Source organism: Nicotiana tabacum, chromosome 20 (genome assembly GCF_000715075.1).
Source record: "Nicotiana tabacum cultivar K326 chromosome 20, ASM71507v2, whole genome shotgun sequence".
NCBI lineage: Eukaryota > Viridiplantae > Streptophyta > Magnoliopsida > Solanales > Solanaceae > Nicotiana > Nicotiana tabacum.
Window position 1 is genome coordinate 35,961,168 of NC_134099.1, and position 23,679 is coordinate 35,984,846.

The following is a 23,679-nucleotide window of genomic DNA, read 5'->3' on the forward strand; positions in this document are numbered from 1 at the left end:
ACATCCAAACATTAGCTGTTATACTAAGAGGAGATTACTCAGTTTTCAAGGAGCCCTACTTGACACAAAGCTGACATACAACAGGAATAGTTACTCCCATATTATCTGGAACCTATTATCAGCCTGGATATTTAACTTAGAGTGGTGCAACAGAAAAAGCCAACTCCGCCATTATTTATAAGGAATCTCCTCCAACCGCATGTGGATGAGAAGTTTAACGAGCAGAATGTGATTACTATCGAACTTGCGTGCTGACATAAAAGGTACTCAATGGCTGAGCAAAGAAATGCTTCTTTGGTGCAGAAGAATGACAATACAAATAAATGACATAAGATGAAATAAACGAAAAGGTCAACACTCTGCACTGCAAAAGATATTACTGTCAAACTTGGTTAAGCGCTTGAAAACCACAAGGTTCAATGTACAAACGAACACCGGTACTAAGCCAACGTACCAAAGTATCTATTATGAAGAAAACTTGCGGAACTAACTCGACAGTCGATTTTCTTTATCTCAAACGTGGTGTATTTTCACCAATGACAAAATGACAGCTGTTAGCTTTTTCATTCTTATCAAAATGAAAGCATTCCCAATGCTCCACACTCATGCATATATCTAGCGTATTAAGATGTACACTATGGATGAACTACGTATTTACAACTCCAATATTTGGGCAGGCCAAAAGAATGTCAATTGAAACTTCCTTATGACAAGACGACCACTCTCCGACCCATTGAAGCAGCACTTCACAAAACTGATCGGCTACGTTCCAGCAACTCTTCCCTATCAATGAAGCGGTAAAGCAAGTATTGATCCCAGAGGACTAAACAGTCATCACCCTTCCCGAACCAGTTATACCGCTTCTTGGCAACATGATCGTAAACAGCATCCCTTAAAGGAGTAGGTATAATCATGAGGGTGCTCAGTGCAGAGTAAGGTAATGGCAGGTGAGCTAGAACCCTCAGTGCAGCTGCAGCAAAAATCGGATACATTAGACTGGTGATCTCCACAGCTTCATCACAGAAATTTTGGAAATATAGGCTAATGAATAAACCGGACCATTCTAACTATAGTCAAACACCAAAGCAACATATTTCTTGATTGTGCAAGAATAGAGAGGATCTGCAGAAAAGCTGCTACGCAGACTGGATTTTCACATACAGAAAGCAAGCAGCCTACGAGGCTCAGTATTCCACTTTCAATGGACCAAGGTTACTTTTTCATTGTGGAGCATCAAATAGATTAAATATAAGATAAGACGCCAATCTAGCCGATAGTTAAATCCCTTGAGATTTGATTAGTATAAGTTCAAAGTGTTTTTCACTCAATTTATGATTGCTAAAACGGAGAAGGGCCAAATATATCCCTCTACTTTCATAAATTGTTTAATTATATACTCCGTTATACTATCCGTCTCTTAAAGCCCCTACCGTTATACTTTGGGCCCAGATATATCCTTATTTTGGATGGAATGACAAGTGTCACTACCAGATTAAATTGACCCGTCCTTTAAAAAATCCACTTTTAAAAAAATCCACTACCCGACCCAAAAGTCCACCCCACTGCTCTTCTCTCTCCTCTTTTCCTCCTTCTCCCTTGCGTGACCATGGCTGGAATCTCCATAGTGACTGTCGAAACAGAATAAGATTTTCCAGCATATCTTAGATTTTATGTACTAAGAACTTGTGTCTTCTAAAGCAGATAGAATATCAGAAGGAAGTCATACATTTTCTTGCCTCTGAAATTGTTTCTTGATATATATCATATAAAGGATCGTGTGAAAGCATAATAAATTTGAAACATCTTCATGTTTCTTGAATTTTACTGGTGGTCCATTTCCCAATAGTTTGGTTGAATCATAAGAATAGGATGATCACTTTTGAATCAGTTTGTTTAAAAGGATTTCACTTGATAACCTCACCCAAGTTCTGAAAGTTAGAGATCTGAAAGTTTCGAGTACATTGCTTGTCGGAAAAATTTATTTTTGGTTAGATTCACCAAAATCTGGAATCAAAATTTTCAGATCTCCAACCTCTTGTATGTATTTTTCCAGATCTGTATGTAAATGTGTTTGTAGGTATAGAGAAAGGGAAAGAGAAGGTGCGAGGTGACAACTTTGAAGGTTCTCCATGGTTTCCGACAAGTTCGCCGGTGGATATTCCGGCCATGGTTACAACAGTGAGGTGACGGAGAAAGACAGGAGGAAAAGAGGAGAGAGAAGAGCAGTGGGGTGGACTTTTGGGTCGGATAGTGAATTTTTTTAAAAGTGTATCCGGTTAAAAGAAAAAGGACGGGTCAATTTAATCTGGTAGTGACACGTGTCATTCCGTCCAAAATAAGGACATATCTGATCCAAAGTAGAACGGTAGGGGCTTTAAGAGGCGGATAGTATAACGGAGTATATAATTAAACAATTTATGAAAGTAGAGGGATATATTTGGCCCTTTTCCGTTGCTAAAATACCCAACAAGTTACTCCACGATATTCTGCTGTGGAAAAAAATAACTACTGAATAAAATTGTACAATGCATAATGTTAAACCCCCCCAATCACCCCCCCCCCCCCCCAAAAAAAAAAAAAAAAAAAACCTTTCTCACTTCCCTGATCAACTGTTTTTACCTAACAAAAAACCATCTAAATCAGACGTGGATTCATATTCCAAGATATCAAATCACTAGCTATCAATTCTAACACATTTAAGTCTTCTATTATGAGAAAAGGAATGTATGCAGCAGGAGCATGGAAAGGATAACAACTAATGATTCTCAACTTCACGCCACTATCAAAATCATGACAAAAATCAAATCCGTGTTCCCCATGACTAGAACCATATTGATTTCACAAAATACCAGTTCAAATGACCCAAAATGATCTAAATCTTTCTTTTTTGTAGTTGTTGTTGCACTTTGAAACAAAAGGTAGAATGATATATAGAAATTTTGATCATATCAGCAGAAGCAGGACAGCAGCCACTCCCTAATACATGGAGGGGTAAAGTTGGTCAAAGGACCGACACTAGGAGCTAGCACATCTCTTTATGCTAGCAATGAGCTCAAGCACAACATCCTATCAATATCCACATTACCAGAATTTTAAGGCTTATGTACAGCAAACTACATAACATAATTTTATCATAACTATTGCCCATAGTATATTCGCCAACAACTTCTTGTGCTCAGTAAGAATGATTACATAGCTCATGAAAGGACAACTCGAGCAGTCAGATGCACTTCATCTAGAGTTTGCCAGACACTCGTGGAAAACGTCAGATGCGACTTGGACATAAAATAATAAAGAATTAAAAGTATATAATGGCAATATTTGTGAAACCACAATGAATAGAGAGACAAGCTGATACAGTAATGTAGGGGGTAATGGTTCTAACCAGTGGAACCTTGATGGTATAAACCTGGGCCTTCAACGAACAAGAAGCGACGAAGAACATCATCACGATCAACACCAGACACACTCATGTAAGGTTCAGCAGCCTTTGACTGCAAGCAACAGAACTTGATTTTCCTATCTCTGTCAGCTTTAATCACCCATTTCACACCTACATATAAAATGCCATGAAGCTCATATTAACTGAGACAGATTATTATGCATGCACCCCTCCTTTCCCATGTCTATGCCAAATGCAGTTTAGACCTACAGGATAGCCATTTCTGCATATCCAATGAGATAATCAATCTACTATGCCACAACCCCTAATTAGTTGAGGCAATAAGATATTGCTGAAAAGTTCAATAGAAACTAGCTATCTATTTGCTAATATGTACAAGTAAGCTTCGCCAAAAGAGACTCGTCACTTCCCAAATGCTTGCCAACACACGCCTCTAGGAAATTAAGCAAGCTACCTTCACTTGCATTCTCGAAATAATAGCTTCCACCACCTTTCTGACTACTTAAATTTATGTGAAAGATCGTGAAAACTCTTCAAATCATAATTAGTTTGATTGGACCTGTCATAAGCATAGTGGTTCCGTCAAAGCAGTCATTAATGCCTCAGGAGCCTCGGTCAGTGGAATACAGCTCAACATTAAAATTCTCACAGCTCAAACAATGCATGCTACTGAAAAGCACAAGATTCTTGGCAATCTGATTTCACTGCCAACATCATAGTCATAACGACCACAAAGAAATGCAGAAAACTGATAACACTAAACATAAAGCTAACACTATGTTTTGCTCATAACGAAGGAAGTCACCTACTAGGATACTATTTGCCTTAACTACCCTGCTGTACAACTCGTGCATACATCACATAGGATACACTCGATCACAAATAGCACATAGAATCCACAATACAACAACTTGAGCTTGTAATTGAGCCCCAGATGTTTTCTCCTCTCGATGATTGAATGTTAACCATTTCAAGTAAACAAACAGCATTCCCTCTGTTAAGCAAATCCAAATGTCAAGTCGTCAAGCTAAAAATAGTTCAGAAGTCACACATACAGCTAGACACTATATATTTACATGTAAAATTGAAAATTTCACTTTCAAAACTACAGGATGATTGCAAATGTAACTAAAAACACAAAACAGTAGCAACAAACGCAATACTGTACTCATTTACAGCTTCCTAAGACACAATTGAAAAAATCAAAGCAATAAGCAAAGCACAAATGCAATATATAGCTACAAGCACCAATACACACGCACACACACTCTCGCCTCTACTCATTTACAGCTTTGAGGCACAATTGTAGTAAGAAACCAAAGCAATAAGCAAAAGCACAAATGCAATGTATAGCTAAATGCACAAATACGCGGGCACACACACACACACTGTACTCATTTATAGCTTCGGAGACCAGTTAAAGTAAGAAATCAAAGCAATAAACAAAGCACAACGCAATAGATATAGCTAAAAGCACGAATACACACACACACACACACACAGAGTAGGAAGATGAGAATATTACAGTTGTGAGAAAGATGACAAACACCGTCATAGACAACGACGCCAGGCTGAAGTAGATTCTGATCAGTCTTCGGTTTGGAAGCTAAGCGAGCTAATTCATCGCCGAGGAAAAAATCTTCGTTAAAGTCAGCAGCAGCAGCAGCAGCTGAAGCGGAATCCGAAGAAACACCAGCAGCATTCAACGGAGAAGAAGAAGTTGAAAACGACGACGTCCAGAGGGAAGAAAAACACCGGCGGTGAGTCAACGGCGAGGAGGAATTCACATTTCCGGTCGTCGTTAGTAACCGTAAACCTCTCTTCAGCATCAACAGCTTCATCATCACGCTTCCTGTGTGTTTCGTGTGGATGAAGTTTCAGTTTTTCGTGAGCTCCAAGTCGGTGCTCTCTCTTTTAGTATATATACAGGAAATGGAAAGGAAAGAGTGCGGGACGCTGTGTTTGCATACGTGGCAAACATCGAGTGTTCTTCAAAGAACTTATCCAACGGTGGAGATTTAGTTCTATCTATATCTGTACATTTATTTCCAAATTCCTAGAGATTTGGAGATTCATTATTGCATTCTTTATAACTTTTAAGTACTCTTTTTAGCGGTAATATTAAAATTTCTATTTTAACTTCACTCAGGATAATATTATAAATACATGCCAATACTTTTCTTGTTTTTAAATATTTAAGTGTAAAAGAAATAGATATATATTTCAAAATATACATTCTTATAAAAAATTCCTTAAATTTTGAAGAGAAATTTTCATAAAACACTATCTTTTAGTAATAATTAGCCATCTATAGATATCATTTGCTATATTACGGATTATAGATACCTTTTATGTGGTTATTGTTAGAAAATAATAATCAAAATTGGCTTTGAGGCGTGAAAATCGACTGTCCTTAAAGAGTTATCGTCTGTATACTAATTTAGGGAAAATACAAAACGATTCTCTTCAGGATACAACAAAGCCTGCAATAACACTTGTGATTTTCTATATCCACTTCGTTGGAATTCTTGTGTATTTATAGGCAACCATCAGACCCTTTCAGAAAAGATGTCTTGTTTCACAAACAGACACGACTATTTATTCGAATTTTGAATTTAAAATTCAAATAAATTTGATTTTTCTGTTAAAAATAATTAACTCTAGGATCTCGTGCATGTTGAGTCAATCTCGTGCCTGTTGAGTCAGTCTCGTGCCTATTGAGACAATCTCGTGCCTGTTGAGACAATCTCGTGCCTGTTGAGTCAGTCTTGTGCCTGTTATGTGCTGTTTCATAATGATCAGTTCCGAGGCTAACAGGCACGGTACGAGTAAGGTGTGTCCCAGGAGTGTTTCACATGACAGACACAGAACTTCTTTCTTCCGATGTGGGAAGAATCCCACTTCCAACTTGCCAATAACAAACTATCTTACAATCCCCCACTAGTTTGTTATTTCACTTCATAACACTTGTGAATAATTTAAAGTATCTTTTACAGATTTGAACTTTCCTTTAGTGTAAGTATATTAAAGTTTTGACGAAGTTAATGGTATCTTAAGATTTGAACCACAAATCCTTGTGCCAAAACCGAAAATACCACACACACACCATTATCTAGTAGCTTAGAAAATTCAGTATTCGCTTTAGCACGTTTACGGCCATGTGCTCATCCTGAATTCATGAATATTTACAAGATCAACCCTTTAAATCTTGCTAGAAGCGGCACCACTTCAATATTCATATAGGTGGAATTAGTTACTATGTCCCTGTTACCCCAGACATTAATAATTCCATTAAGATTAATCAACCTCTTCATGTAACAGTATGCACTTTGGAGTTTGTCTTTATGCCCCTGTTATAACAAGCATTTAACAACTCCTTAACTCCTCATATAACAGTAAGTAGTACAATAGAATTAGGGCTCCTAAAGAGGAGATCAATGCTTAAACAATACAAGTAACTTGTTATTACCCATTGAACTTATATTGTTAGAGTGTATACTAACTCAAAGTGGGGTTCCTATTCCTTGTATTTAATTTAAGGGTCTCAGCCCCATCCCTCCACAAGTTTGTTGTTCTACATCTCTACCTAATGGCTTCGTAAGTGGATCAGCCAAATTCTTATTTGATCTCACATATATTATAGCTATAGCTCCATTTGTAATTAATTCTCTTATATAAGCATGTCTCAAGCTTATATGTCTCGATTTCCCATTATATATTTTATTGTGAGCAACACACATTGTAGTCTCACTATCACAGAATATGGAAATGGCTGGCATAGGTTGTGGCCACAACTTTATATCAAGTAACATATTCCTCAGCCATTCTGCTTCTTTTCCAGCAGCTGCTAATGCAATAAATTCAGATTCCATAGTAGAATGGGAAATACATGTTTGTTTCTTGGATGCCCAACTAATGGCTCCACCGCCTAGAGTAAATATCCATCCTGATGTGGATTTATTATCATTAACACTTGTAATCCAACTTGCATCAGAATATCCCTCTAATACATTAGGAAAACTATTATAGCAAATGCCTAAGTGCTTTGTATATTTTAAATATCCAAGTACTCTACTTATTGCTTTCCAATGATCATTACTTAGATTACTGGTAAACCTTGAAAGTTTACAAACAGCAAATGCAATGTCAGGTCTAGTGCAATGTATTGCATACATCATATTACCTATCGCACTTGCATACTCCAACTATGCTACTGCTCTTCCAGTATTTGTAGTTAGCTTAACACTAGAATCATAAGGAGTATTATACCCCTTTATTCCTAAATGACTGAATTTAGTAAGGGTTTTATCTATATAATGTGCTTGTGACAAAGTCACTTGCTTGTTATCTCTTTTGACCTTGATTCCCAAAATAGTATCAACTTCATTTAAATCCTTCATTTTAAAAACTGAGGTTAGATACTTCTTGGTCTCGGTAATTCCTTGTAGATTCATACCAAAAATCAGCATGTCATCGACATATAAACAAATTATTACTCCATATTCTTTTGTAAATTTAGAGTAAATGCACTTGTCTGCATTATTATGTACGAATCTGGTTGATAGTGTTACACTATCAAATCTTTCATGCCACTGTTTAGGCGCTTGTTTAAGACCATAAAGAGACTTTATCAATTTACAAACTTTCTTCTCATTTCCCGGAAGAACAAAACCTTCAGGTTGTTGCATATATATTTCTTCACTAAGGTTCCCATTTAAAAAGGTTGTTTTAACATCCATTTGATGTACGTAAAGATCATAGATAGAGGCCAAGGATAAAAGGACTCTAATGGATGTTATTCTTGCAACAGGAGCATATGTATCAAAATAGTCTATGCCTTCCTTTTGAGTGAAACCTTTTGCAACTAATCTTGCTTTGAAGGTTTGGACAGAACCATCTGTATTGTACTTTCTCCTAAAGACCCACTTACAACCTATAGGTTTTGATCCAAGAGGAAGATCAACCAAAACCCAAGTGTTGTTTGATATAATTGAGTCCATTTCATCATTAATGGCCTCTTTCCAAAAGGCATCATCTCTAGAAGACATTGCTTCTTGAAACGTCTTTGGGTCTTCTTCAACATTTAATACAATAGGAATTTGATTACAAACGTTTGTCCTATCTCCTTCAACAAGAAATACTATAGATTGTGAAGAAATAAAATCAGAACCAAGATGTTTTTCTTTTCTTATTCTTTGGCTTTTCCTTGGTTTTATCTGCATATCATCACTTCTTTCCTTAGTTTTAATAATTTCAGAAAGCGACAATTTATTAGCATCGATACGTTTTCCATTTATTTCAGTCATTTCATCAACATTGTCATTTATAAATCTATTTTCAATAAATTCAACATGTATAGATTCTATAATGACATTAGATTCTAGATCTAGCAGTCTATAAGCTTTGGAGTGTTGTGCATATCCTACAAAAACACTTTTAATTCCTCTAGGACCCAATTTTGTTCTTTGATGGTCAGGTACTCTATAATAGGATATACACCCCCACACTTTAAAATAATTTAAATTTGGTTTTCTACCATTCCAAAGCTCATAAGGCGAAATATGCATACTCTTTGAAGGCACTCTATTTAAAATATAACATGCAGTTAGTAATGCTTCACCCCATAAATTATGTGGCAAATGTGCATTAAGTAACATAGCATTAACCATATCCACCAAAGTTCTATTTTTTCTTTCCGCTAACCCATTTTGTTGAGGAGTATAAGGGGCACTCATTTGATGTATTAGGCCATGCTCTTCATAGAACTTATTAAATTCGTTAGGAAAATATTCTCCGCCTCTATCACTTCGAATAATTTTAATTTTCCTACTCCTTTGATTTTCCACAACAGACTTGTATTCTTTAAACTTTTGAAAAGCTTCGTCCTTAGTTCTAAGTAGGTAAACATATGTAAATCTAGAGAAGTCGTCTATAAAAGTAATAAAATATCTTTTGCCTCCTCTAGTTAATTCTCCATTTAATTCACACAAGTCTGAATGTATTAAATCTAATAGTTCTGTGGATCTTTCAACTTTACGAAATGGTTTCTTTGTCATCTTTGCTTGTATGCAAATTTCACATTTTATATGTTGAGTTTTACATGAGATATAACCTTTTTGGACATATAATTCAAGGAGCCAAAATTTAAATGTCCTAGTCTAGCATGCCATAAACAAGAATCAGACTCAACGATGTAAGCAGAAACATAATTTATTTCATTAATACTCAATTTGAACATGCTGTTACAGTTATAGCCTTTTCCAACAAAAACACCATTCTTAGACATTATTACATGATCAGACTCAATAACTATCTTGAAGCCTTTCTTTGACAGTAAAGCAGCGGACATTAAGTTTTTCTTCATATCAGGAACATGATACACATTCAGTAACGTCAACTTCTGGCCAGATGTGAAGTTAATCTCAATACTTCCTTTTCCAGCAACATCTGCCGCAACATGGTTTCCCATCAAGACTTGTTCAGAATCCTGCACTTCTGCATATGTCTTGAACATCTTCTTGTCATAACAGACATGAATAGTAGCACCCGAATCTATCCACCAGTCTTGAGTATTTGTAGCAACGGTAGCCACATTCAATTCTGTGACCATACCAATTTGCATTGCGGAAACCATGGCAACCAGTCCTTGGGCAAAATTTTCCACTACGTTTGCCTTTTCAGAATTTCCAGATTTTTCAATCTTTCCAGACTTTTCGGTATTGCCTGCATTGAAATTTATTCCTGCCTTTCTATATTTGCAGTCCCGAATCATATGGCCTTTCTTTCCACAATGATGACAACTAAAGTTCTTTCTCTTTTTAAAAAGAAGACTTTTTGGAAACTTTCAGATGTTTGTTCCCACTTCCTGAACCATTCTGACTGACAAAATTGACTGCAGAACTCGAAGCTGACTAATAACATCATGCGCACGAGTCTCACTTTCAATTTGAATGTGAGTACGAAATTGTTCCACAGTCATTTTATCCATAGAATGTAGGATTTTCTTTCTATAGTCATTCCAAGAGGAAGGCAATTTCGAAAGAATAGCACCTATTTGAAGTGCATCAGGAATTTTAACTTCAAGATCACTTAGTTTTGATACTAAGATTTGCAGTTCATGAATCTGATCCATTATATGCCTAGTATCAAATATTTTAAATTCAAAGTACTGCAGAGCCATGAATTTGTCAATACCTTTTTTTCATTCTGGTATGCAGTTTGTAGAGCAGTCCAAATCTCTCTTGTCGACTTCAGATTGCAGTAAAGATCATGGAGTCGATATGTCAAAGTATTCAGAATATGGCCACGACACAATAGTTTATCATGTTCTCGTTTCTTCCTTTCTTCCTTGACTACGTCAGAATCTTCTTTTGTGGGCTCAGGCATCGGAGGCAAGGCAGAATCAAGAACATAGTAGATATTGAGAGCGGACAACAAGAATATCATCTTGTCTCTCCAACTAGTAAAGTTCGTTCCATCAAAGCGATCAAGTTTGATGAACTCCTTCGGTTCTCAACAACAGACATCAATTTCTCCATAGCAGTATAACTCTTTAAGATTGTTAGAAAATAATAATCAAAATTGGCTTTGAGGCGTGAAAATCGACTGTCCTTAAAGAGTTATCGCTTGTATACTAATTTAGGGAAAATACAAAACGATTCTCTTCAGGATACAACAAAGCCTGCAATAACACTTGTGATTTTCTATACACTTCGTTGGAATTCTTGTGTATTTATATGCAACCATCAGACCCTTTCAGAAAAGATGTCTTGTTTCACAAACAGACACGACTATTTATTCGAATTTTGAATTTAAAATTCAAATAAATTTGGGTTTTCTGTTAAAAATAATTAACTCTAGGATCTCGTGCCTGTTGAGTCAATCTCATGCCTATTGAGTCAGTCTCGTGCATGTTGAGACAATCTCGTGCCTGTTGAGTCAGTCTCGTGCATGTTATGTGCTATTTCATAATGATCAGTTCCGAGGCTAATAGGCACGGTACGAGTAAGGTCTGTCCCGGGAGTGTTTCACATGACAAGCACAGAACTTCTTTCTTCCGATGTGGGAAGAATCCCACTTCCAACTTGCCAATAACAAACTATCTTACATAAGATGTATTTGATGTATTTAAGCTATTGTATTCATGAATACAGTAGTAAAAATAGGCGTGAATCAGGGAAGTCCAGCTAATCAGTTGTTGTATTCGAGTGTATTCGACTATATTCATAGAGTGAAACATAGGATTACAGCTGGACAAATTATTGCATTCGACTGTATTCACGGCATGAAATAGGAAATTACACTATTTTTAAAACGGAAAGTGAATCAATTAACATAATAGACTCCTAATCAACAAACTCAATTATAACACTCAACATTTGTATTTTCAGTTATAAAAAAGATTCTCAACCCAAAAATACCCCCAAAACATAGCAATCTTCAGAGAAATTATATAATACATGTGAATACATAAATTATATTAATTAAAAAGAACTTATGAATACATTCATGACATATAGCGAGACAGTGAATACAATGAAATACATAGAATACAACGGGATACATTGAAATACAATGAAAAAAGACAGAGAATACAATAAAATACATGGAATACAACGAGATACATTGAAATACAATGAAAATAAAAGACAATGAATACAACGAAAATCATGAATACAGCGTAATGCGTTGAAACTCTCCAGCTCTGCGTCGAGCGTCGTTGCCTCATATTCCAACTTCTCTACTACAGTTCAATTCCAGAAGAAGACAAAGCAAAAAGAAAGAAAAAAATTAGATGTTATAATTTTCACCAAAAGTAGAAGTGTGTCGGAATTGATGTGGTGAATTCCATGTTTGATAGCTTTGATATATAGTGTTGTGGATTCCCTTTATCGTAAATAACACTCGTTAGATAATTAAGAGTCAAGAACGGCGGCAGAAGCTTTGATACGCTGGTGTAACTGATTTTACTTTTAATGGGATGGTGGAAGAGAATGGGATGTATCAAAGTAGAGAGAGAAAAAAAACAGAGTAACTGATTACCGTATTTAGTGGCTTAGGGCTAGGAGGTAACCAAAATTAAATATTTTGCTATAAACCTTAAAAAGTATTTATAGAATATAATTTTTTTAAAATAAATAAGATGTTAACCTTTGCTATAGGAGGTAAAAATTCTAATTTGAATGTGCTCTGCAGTCACTATTACATAAGAACCCCTTGTGTAGTCAACTACTTCAATTTAGGCCATATGGATTGAGCGAGAGTCATAATCACGAAGTCTTCATCTTCTACTTTATGGTGAGTCATTCCTAAATTGTAGTCTTTTATATAAAAGCAACTTCTTTTTTTGTCTATACTTCTCAATTCTTCTGATCGCTCTACAGTCAACTCCATACAGCCATTTGACGAGCTGGTTAAGATCTCCATCAATTATGGTTTAAGCCTTCACAATATTAACAGATATAACCTTACAAATGACAGAGATGATTTGCATCAATAATTTCCACGAGTCTTTCTTTGAGTGTCTGGGGGAACATTGAGTGACGCATAAGAATTCAAAGTCAATAACTAGTCGTAGTAACATTTGTTGTTGGTCCCAGTTATGAGCCCATATCCAATAGTAACATTTACATAATAACCTAATTGCAATAAGATTAATCAAACGTGGACATTAAATCACCCTCAAGAAATCAAGATTCTGCAAAGCACTGGGACCTAGTGGTTAGCGCGTAAAAATCCTTGTCTGCACCATTACTACATTTCTGCCCATGTAATTTAATACGGGTCTCTTTTGTGCTGTCATTTCTCTATCTCCTCCTGAATTTGGCCCTCTGCATTAACAGATGCAGTTAAGATAAAACAGTGATGACCACCCAAAATGACCAAACTCCAAGTTCCAAAGAAAGTGAAACTCTCACCAGCAAGTTCGACAGCCAAGTTTGCCTGCTGATCCGCATCGGAGTTTGATTCCTATTAGGAGTAAGAAGCATATTAAATCTCCAGAAAATCAGCAAGGAAAAGATATAGGTAATGAGAAATGTATGTAGTTCATGGGCTATTATAGAAAATACTTGTGACAGATAAAGTGAGACAACGCCGTGATGAGTTAAATTGTGCAGAAGAAAGAAGAGAAGGATTTGTAATGAATTACCCGAAGAACATGAATGATGCGGAAAGAAAGGAACCTCTCCTTCAGTTGCTTTGCCTGCTCAAACACCGTGGCAATGTTTTGATTTTTAACCTTCCACAGACCTTGGATCTGTTTGGAAAGTACACTAGTATAATATCAATGAGATCAAAATGGACGAGAACAAGAAACCTAAAATAAACTAACAGAGGACAGCAGGAATCTCATAAAAGAGAAATTCTCCTTCTAAAGTTTCTGGTGTCTATCTTTTCTCTACTCTCTTGAACTTTTCCCAGTAGCAGGAATCTGCACTGTATTTTTCCTATTATGCCAAACTTATTTCAGCCTAACCTCCATTAGTGTTGTTCGCTAAAGCATAAAACCATTACTAATCTTTTACTAAGATTCCCCATTTCTTCACAATAATATATTGGCATGCACTTAAACCGAACTAGAGTTGACAGTGGTAGCCGATCTACCCATAAAATACCTTCTTTGGGGGGATAAGTACTGTTTTACCCATAATCAAAGTGATCAAACTTTTCTTCTTTCTTCTCTAACCTAGTGGTTCAGTTAGTTTGCAAGGAAATTACGACTACAATATACCAGAGGTTAGAAGAAGAACCTTATCCCATACAGATGGCACTATGGCATGAAATTAGTGAATAACTTCAAGAAGAAGTGAACAAACAGTCAGAAAAATTGTTAGATACTAGTTCACTACCAACTTCCTGGACCTTTTAAAGAAGCAAAATACTCCCTTGATCGAGCTAAAAGAGTAGAGAACATAGTTAAGTTACTGAGAGTACAACAGAATCTGACAAGTTTTGATACTGCAGTGAATCACAAAGGAAGAATCTCAAGCAAGGGAAGGAGAAATACACGACCGAATACATGATTATAGAAAACAAACCTGCATACAAACAAGCTTGGAGTCTCCCTGAACACGAATATTTGTAAACCCTTTACTAAGTGCATATTTCAAACCCAAAATAAAAGCCCTGTATTCAGCATGATTGCTGGTTGCCACTCCTAAACCTTCACGTAGCCTGCAGGTCTATTAGAAGAAAGGTTGTAAATACAACTAGGAGATCAAATGCAAAAGTACAATTCCAAAGTTAGTACAGTAATTATTACCAAACTTCCATCATCAGCCCGTATAACAGCTCCTGCGCCAGCTTGTCCAGGATTTCCTTTTGAAGCACCATCAAATTCAAGAGTACAAGACCGCTGCTGAGGATAACAACTATCAGATTTTTTATACCAGAACAGCACAAACCATAAAGAGAAATAATAAGATTTCAGCCGTAAGTATAATGTCATTTTGCTTTGTCGATTACAATATAAAAAACATTTATGTTTAAAGATTAGCCACTCACACCGGATGGTAGAGCTAGAACTTGGTCCCCCTTATGATGTTCGATCTTGACATGCTTTCTTATGGAATCATTTGGAATAACTGCTGATCCAACAGCATCCTGCAAATGAAGATGCCAATAAACAACATAGTTTCCATAACAGTGCGGAGCCAAACACATTTTATCCAGGCAGAATATGTAAGTGATCAGCGTTCCAACTATTTTAAGCCAATAAACATGCCATCTTTGCAAAACACAGATAGTAGAACACAATACTGCAAAGAATACAATCCACTGGTTGCAACATTATGTGCTCAATGTACAGTAAGATATTGCAATTCATCCAATCAAGATGTTCTATTTCCAATAGGCAGTAATATTTTCTCTTTAATACTTACGGTAGACTTCTCGAAAGTATTAAGTCTTTCTCTTTATCACTTCCAAAAACTCCCTTTCAATTTCAACTTCAAAAGTTGAAATACTCTTCACAGCTTCAACCAAACATTGTCAAACTGCCTACCACGGCTCTAAGCGAGCACATAACACTAATTAGCAAATTACACTGTTCTCGGCTCCAATAAGAAAAAAGTAAAAAGATCCCCCATCTAGTCATATAGCTACACTGCATCCCAAAAGTTCAAGGAATTATTACAGTACTTAAGTTCTTTCTAAACAACCATGAACTCATTAATATCAAATTTTTCATTAAAAATTTGTATGGAGGAAAGTTCCAGTTAAAAAGAAATAAAGGAAAGAGCAACCGACATCAACCATTTTGCTCTATCAAGGCACAGAGACATGGTAAAGTATCTCAGGCCATCAAACACATCAGGTTGATCCGATTCTCGATTTAGTGTGTAGGTCAATGGAAAACAAACAAGAGGAGACACAAATGAAGTAAATTAATTTTATGCGACAGAGAAACTTCTTATGAAGAAGATACTAATATGTCGTCTTTATCACCCTTTTACAGAGATACTTCTTGTAAGATCCGTGTACAACCACCGGTTTTCTTTCTTTGCTTCTGAAGCTTCTCATCATGAGAACTTTTCTTTTACGTATCTGGTAAAGGCACCATTTAACCGAATTACTATTTTCAGATATATACCTGCATCACCAGGGTACACTATCCCTAGTACTTCCATTTTTGAGACTTACCCCCTTTATGGCATGACCATCGTGTCCCTTAAAAAGTGGTTTACCTAGACATAACAGAAAGATCCCTAAAATTCTCCCATGACGAATCAGAATAAAATTTTAACTTGGAAAGCAGACCAACTTGTGAGAAAAATGCCTTCTAATCGAATAATTGACAATGTTCTCCTGTAAGATGTGAAACCATTAGTTATGGCATCTCAAGGAAAAATCTAGTAAGAAATATATAAACTTGAAGAGCATGTAAGCATATAGAAGCAAGTAAATTGAGTTCCTTAGCAACCAAACAATGTTTTGAAAATGATTGCAAAAACAAATAAACTTGGATTTTACAGTAAAGTGAAAACTGAAAACAACCTCAAAGGCAATTATGAAAATGATTGCAAAAATAGTTAAACTTGGATTGTAGAGAAAAGTAAAAACAACCTCAGAAGCAATTGCCACAAACCCTTTTAGACTTTTCAACAGCAAAACCATATACAGCCCTAACTTACCGCATATTCTGACCACATTGCATCCTGTGACCTCTTCTTTGGCAAATGATCAGATGTACCACTTTTTGAAGAAGAAGGTTGCTGCAAAAGATGAAATGCTAATAAATATGTATGACCAGTAATAAAAGAAAAGGAGGGAAAATGAAACATGAATTATTTTCTGGGTACTGCAACTTTATGAATTATGATAACTATCAGAGCATACAACTGACTAGCAATTTCATCTAGAGCAAAGAGTGTAGGGAGAGAGAAACCAAAGATGGACACTCCGAAAGAGATAGACAAACAGAGAGAAGAATCAGAGAGTACCTCATAGATAGAGAATAGAGAAGCAAGGATTTTTTAGATAGATCTTTACTTAACTATAATGTCTTATTTTTTATGTGTTTGTGTGTGTGGTTTTTTTCTACTTAACTATAATGTGGACATGAACATATGCAGTAGGAAAACTAAATAGGCTGAGTACAAAACTCGCATTCAGGGACAATCCTTGATATACAACATAGAAGAAACAGAAAGAAGTATATATACCATGCATGATTCAAAGAAGTTGTCACAGTTTTCCTTTTACCATTACCTAATTGGTAGGATGCTCTACTAAAATCCGCGAACTTTTTCTTTACTTGAGGGATAAGTGTGTTAGAAAGTTTTTCATTCCTTCTCTAAAATAAAGGCACAAGCCAACTTGTAAACTTGCAAGAATTTTTTCAATCCAGTTATCATGGTTGGATTATGCACCATTGCACCTCAAGGTTTTACTTCCAGAGCAGCTGCACCTAATACGTGACAAGTCCAGCTCTTCTTTAGCTCATTGATTTTAATGTTATTTGGGATTCTTTGTACGGTGATATAAACTGAATAACTCCGAGACAGGAAATCTGAATACGAATCTCATTGTCAACAGGTTTTTGAAATATAAAAATTTCTCCTGTACAAAAAAGAGATAGAATAATCCAAGAGAACCACACAAGAATTATACCTGAAAAGGGCATGGTACTAGAGTCCCAAAGAGATCTTCGGTGAGATCTGCAGCTCTAATAGAATACAGAGAATTTTTAAGCCCACAAGAGAGAAGATATTCTTCTGTGTCCTTAGGCATGGAGTAGCCTTTATACACACTAACAGGAGGATCACATATCTGCCAGAAACAGAAGAGGGAGAAAAAACAGCTCATATATCAGTGCGATTCTGCAAACTTCATTGTGTTAGCGTCTCTCTTTTTTATTTCTAGATTCATATTTATTTTTATTTTATTTGTTATAACTAAATTTCACTAAAATAAGCCTGCAGCACCAAGAATGTTGCGATATCTACTAAAGTCACTGGATTTGACCCCTTATAATATGGGTAACAAGAGTAAGAATTAAATGGGAATTCATTACACAAGCATTATCCAATGACTATAGAAGTCCTATCCATCTGTATTACATGACTATGCTACTTAAAAATAGGAAGATGAAATGGCAGAGAAATTGGAACACTATGGAGAAGGCATCGTTGCAGAACTTGAACAGAGAAGTTAGGAAGAAAAAAAAGAACTTTCTAATTGAAGGATAAACAATAAATTCAGTTACTTCTTTCTTTGATCTATCTGAATCTTCAAAGATATTGTTTTACAATTACAATGAGACAAAAGAATAACATATAGGATACATAATTGCTTTCACTACCCTCCTCTAATTAGGGAATTCCTAAGCAAGTGTAAGTCTGTAACTCGTTCAAAGTGCTTACGTGAAGTTGTAATTAATAAATAAGGTCAGTCTTATTAAAACACAAGGTTCTGACTTTTTGACTGATTCTACCTATGCCAATTAATAATCAAGAAAATGCACAAGTAAGTCGGTACATATTGGGTCAATTTTAATGAATAGTATCGTTGTCTTTATATCTTCACTCAGGATTAAAAGTCATCTACAAACAATAGAACTATTCAACAACAGATCAATAAATGAGAGAAATAACAGTAGTTACCGATGATCCAACTTGAGTCTGGCAATCACTCAAGTTTTTGTACACTCCAACCAGATCTCCTTTCCTGACAACAAAGAAACCATCTCTCTCTTCCTTCATTACTGGAGTAGAATCAGAATTCTGTGATTGAGAGCTATCTCCACTATGCTTTTTAGACGAATAGCAGCGAACACAAACTCTATTCAAATACAAGGCAGAATCAACGTTTCTAATTCTAGCATGACCAAAGCTTCTCTTCCATGAAATAGCTGGAAATCCACAGAGCGAACTCTTCACGACAAGACGGCTAGTCTTTGTTAATATTGCAGTAGAACATGCATGAAACAAGCTGTTCATTCCACGGGACTTCCTTCAGGCTCCACCAGTTTCTGAGAAACAAAAAGAAAAACGAAAAGATCGTAACTTTGTTAATTCAACTAATACATATATGTATGCATATGAACAAAGGAAAATATACTTATTTTTCATCTACTGTTTCCTTCGTTCCACTTCCAAAAACACATGACCAAGTGAAAAGCGTGCACTTAAGAATTCCAATTCAGTGGAACTCTAATATAAACTCCATTCAGTTCAGAGTCTAACCGATAATAACTATTTTATACTCATTTTCTGCTTCTTTTGTTTATTGAAAGACATAAAATGAGAAGCTTTTTCCTTTGGAGTGTGATTTTAACTTTTCTTTTCTTTTATGCCATTAATCAGACTCAGCTGCAAAGAGAATAAACAGTTCCAAGATCAAAAGCTGCAGTTCCAAATAAAATGGAGGAAATCAAGAGAAAGAAAACCTGTAAAGGAAACTCGCAGAAAATCCAAAAGTCAAAAACAATAAATGAAAAGAAAGAATTTTCTTCAGCTCATCAAATACATGTGTGTGTGATATTTCCCCTGAGCACTAAATCACTCATTTTCTGTTTGTTTTATAGTCCAAATACAAAAAAGAAAAAAAATACAAAGTTAAAAAATATATTACTACTACTTAGTATTTTCCCCTGAAAAAATTAATTTTTATTTTCTTTTACGCCTTTATTACATAACAACACATATCACAGACAGCCTAATGTTTGAATTTACAAGAACAGTATGGAGGATTTTTCTTCCCTCAGCACCAAAAATCAAACTTTGAGTCAATATCCTAAAAAATATGTCAGCAAACAACTCAAGACTCAGCTGAAAAGGGGTTAAACAGTTTGAAGAATATAACTTTCAAACTCCATAAAAGTGGAAAATTTAAGAGAAACTGTAAAGGGTATTCACAAAATCAAAAAAGAAATAATCTAACGAAATTAGAACCCTAATTTTGGGGAGAATTAAAACGGGGTCATCAAATCAAAGGTTTTTAACAAACAGAGAAAACATACCCCTCAATTACTGGATGAAACTGGGAGCTGTTGTTGAAGCATGAACAAGAACGCATGGAGAGAGTGTAAGGAGTGAGAGATGGGGGTGGGTGGTGGGAGTGGGGTGGGTGGGGTTTAGTGTATGGGTAGAAGTGAGAGAAGAATTGGGTGGGTGGGTGGGGGTGGGTGAGTTTTTAGGGGTATGGGGGTGGGTAGGTGTAACTTTTCAGCAGCAATAGTAGTAGTACGGTTTTAGGTGGGGGTTTTGCTCGTTAACCGGTCGGGTTTTGTCAATTGTTTCTCCGGTCTGATTCCGGTTCAATGTTTTCATTTTCTTTTATCCTTTTGAAATACCACCAATGGAATTTCACTAATCCATTCATCTTTTATTTTTGTACGACTTTTGTAATGACCTCCTATATCTATATTTTTAGGTTTTTTTAGAGTATATTCGATGTATTTAAGCTACTGTATTCATGAATACAGTAACATTTGTAGGCGTGAAATAAGGGATTACAGTTAGACAAATTTTTGTATTCGACTGTATTCACAGCGTGAAACATGAGATTACAGTTGGACAGATTATTGTATTCGACTGTATTCACGGTGTGAAACAGGGGATTACAAATATTTTTAAACGGAAAGTGAATTAATTAACATAATAGACTCCTAATATAACTCAACAAACTCAATTATAATACACAAATTTTGTATTTTCCGTTATAAAAAAGATTCTCAACCGAAAAATACCCCAAAAACATAGCAATCTTCAGAGAAATTATATAATTCATCTGAATACATAAATTATGTTAATTAAAAAAACATATGAATACATTCATGGAATATAGCGAGACAATGAATATAATAAAATACATAGACACATTGAAATACAATGAAAAAAAAAGACAATGAAATACATAGAATACAGCGAGTTGCTTCCCCTTGCTGCAACTACATCTCAAGCCATGAGAGGAGCACAGACTCCCGCCACTCACACTCCTGAGCAGCGAGTGCATGTTGAGCAGGTCCTTGAGATTTTTCCTGTACAACATGCAGTCTGAGATCAGCCCGAGGATAGGGTAACGACTTCAGAGGATGAGCAGCTGAGGCTTGAGAGGTTCAAGAAGTACAAGCCTCCTGTATTCAGTGGTCTAGCATCGGATGATGCTATGGGATTTCTGGATGAGTGTTACCATATTCTCCATACCATGGGTATATCAGGATCGAGCAGGGTTTCCTTCACTACTTTTCAGCTTCGAAAAGCTGCCTATGAGTGGTGGCGCACCTATGAGTTAGATAGTCCGGATGAGGCTGCTTCACTAACTTGGACTTAGTTTTCAGATCTGTTCCTAAGAGAGTATGTTCCTTAGAGCCTCAGAGACGCATGACGCATAAAGTTTGAGAATTTGCGCCAGGGTGTTATGGCTATCTCAGAGTATGTTGTTCGTTACAATAGTTTGGCTAGACATGCACCAGCCTTGGTTTCTATTGTTCGCGAGAGGGTTCGCCGGTTTATTGAGGGCCTTATCCCCAGTATCAGGTCTAGCATGGCTCGTGAGTTGGAGATGGATATTTCTTATCAACAGGTGGTGAGCATTGCTAGGAGGATTGAGGGTATGCATACTAGGGAGAGAGAGGAAAGGGAGGCCAAGAGGTCTCGAGAGTCGGGCCATTATTCTGGTGCCCATGCCCCAGCTGCAGGTCATCATGGTAGGGGTTATATGAGTCGCCCTATTCATTCAGCTCTTCTAGCAGCTAGTGGTATTCCAGCTCCCCCTAGGCCTCAGGAGCCTTATTATGCACCTCCGGTATCTAGCGCGCCTCATGCGCGGGGTGCTTTCAGAGGTCAGTCCAGCAGACCTGGCCCAAGCCAGTCAGAGCCACCACGTCCTCCCAAAGCTTGTTTTGAGTTGGTGACACACCATGTGGTGAAGGATTGCCCTAGACTTGGGAGGAGTGCGCCTCCACAGACTTCTCAGCCATAGCGTGCCCCGCAGAGTTCTCAGGCTATGGTTACAACTCCAGTTTCTACCCCACCTGCTCAGCTACTCAGATGTGGAGGTTGGGGAGGTAGAGGTCGCCCTAGAGGGGGAGGTCAGGACCAATACTATGCCCTTCCTGCCCGTATCGAAGCTGTTTCCTCTGATTATATCATCACAAGTATTATACTGGTTTGTCACAGAGATGCATCGATTCTATTTGATCCATGCTCCACTTACTCTTATGTGTCTTCTTATTTTTCTCCGCATTTGGGTGTACCTCAAGATTCTTTGAGTTCCCCTGTTTATGTTTCTACTCATGTGGGAGATTCTCCTGTCATAGACCGCATTTATCGGTCGTGTTTGGTTGCTCTTAGTGGTTTTGAGACCAGAGCCAACTTATTGTTGCTCAACATGGTAGATTTTGATATTATCTTGAGCATGGACTGGTTGCCGCCCCATTATGATATTCTTGATCGTCACGCCAAAACCATGACGCTGGCTATGCCAGGTGAACCGCGTGTTGAGTGGAGGGGTACTATAAATCACAGTCCTAGTAGAGTTATTTCTTTCCTTAAGGCTCAACGAATGGTTGAGAAGGGGTGTGACGCGTATTTAGCTTATGTGAGAGATGTCAGTATTAATACCCCTTCGGTTGATTCAGTCCCAGTAGTGTAGGATTTTCCCAATATGTTTCCAGCTGATCTTTCGGGCATGCCCCTTGATAGAGATATTGATTTTGGCATTGATCTGTTGCCGGGCACTCAGGCCATTTCTATTCCTCCGTATCGTATGGCTCCTCCTGAATTGAAGGAGTTGAAGGATCAGTTACAGGAATTGCTTGATAAGGGTTTTATTCGGCCCAATGTATCACCTTGGGGTGCTCCTGTCTTGTTTGTAAAGAAAAAGGATGGTTCTATGCGTATGTGTATTGATTATCGCCAGTTGAAAAAGGTTACAGTGAAGAACCGTTATCCTTTGCCTCGTATTGATGATCTATTTGACCAGCTTCAGGGCGCACGAGTGTTTTCTAAGATTGACTTGCCTTCAGGTTACCATCAGTTGAGGATTCGGGAGCCAGATATCCTAAAGACTGCTTTCAGGACTCGGTGTGGTCATTACGAATTCCTTGTTATGTTATTTGGGCTGACCAATGCCCCAACAACCTTTATGCATTTGATGCACAGTGTATTCTGGACGTATCTTGACTCATTCGTCATTGTCTTTATTGATGATATTCTGGTGTATTCTCGGAGTCGGGAAGATCATGAGCAGTACCTGAGGACTGTGCTTCAGACTCTGAGAGAGAAAAAGTTATATGCTAAGTTCTCGAAATATGAGTTTTGGTTGGATTCTGTGGCATTCCTAGGCCACGTGGTATCGAGTGAGGGTATTTAGGTAGATCTGAAGAAAATAGAGGTCGTGCGGAGTTGCCCCAGACCATCCTCAGCTATAGAGATCTGCAGTTTCCTTGGCTTGGCGGGTTACTAATGTCATTTTGTCGAGGAGTTTTCATCGATTGCAGCCTCTATGACCAGGTTGACCCAGAAGGGTGCTCCATTCCAGTGGACGAAGGAGTGTCAGATGAGCTTTCAGAAGCTTAAGACAGTTTTGACTACAACACCAATTTTGATACTGCCTACAGGTTTGAGGTCTTATACGGTCTATTGTGATGCCTCGAGGATTGTCCACGGAGTGGTGTTGATGCAGGACAGTAGGGTGATTGCCTACGCGTCCAGACATTTGAAGGTACATGAGAAGAATTATCCGGTCCACGACCTTAAGTTAGCTGCCATTATTCATGCCCTGAAGATCTGGCGCCATTATTTATACGGGGTTCCCTGTGAGATTTATAC

At 37.1% G+C, this 23,679-nt stretch overlaps 2 protein-coding genes across 3 annotated transcripts; both read right to left on the minus strand.

The window, feature by feature from the left end:
- Positions 1–483: 483 nt before the first annotated feature.
- On the minus strand, positions 484–5,297 carry LOC107817485 (uncharacterized). The gene is made up of 3 exons (XM_016643325.2): positions 4,929–5,297; positions 3,386–3,553; positions 484–970 (listed from the first exon to the last, which is right to left on the minus strand). Exons 1-3 carry the CDS (start codon positions 5,245–5,247, stop codon positions 747–749), a joined length of 711 nt encoding a protein of 236 aa, XP_016498811.1. The 5' UTR covers positions 5,248–5,297; the 3' UTR covers positions 484–746.
- Positions 5,298–12,931: 7,634 nt separating this feature from the next.
- LOC107812748 (uncharacterized) lies at positions 12,932–20,182 on the minus strand. 2 transcript variants are annotated; one of them, XM_016637915.2, is made up of 10 exons: positions 19,866–20,182; positions 18,508–18,875; positions 17,516–17,674; positions 16,537–16,617; positions 14,909–15,007; positions 14,667–14,759; positions 14,443–14,586; positions 13,554–13,661; positions 13,321–13,372; positions 12,932–13,233 (listed from the first exon to the last, which is right to left on the minus strand). In XM_016637915.2, exons 2-10 carry the CDS (start codon positions 18,841–18,843, stop codon positions 13,202–13,204), a joined length of 1,104 nt encoding a protein of 367 aa, XP_016493401.1. In that variant the 5' UTR covers positions 18,844–18,875; positions 19,866–20,182; the 3' UTR covers positions 12,932–13,201. The 2 variants fall into 2 exon arrangements, with proteins under 2 accessions (XP_016493401.1, XP_016493400.1); XM_016637914.2 differs by having other exon boundaries at positions 14,667–14,762.
- Positions 20,183–23,679: the final 3,497 nt, after the last annotated feature.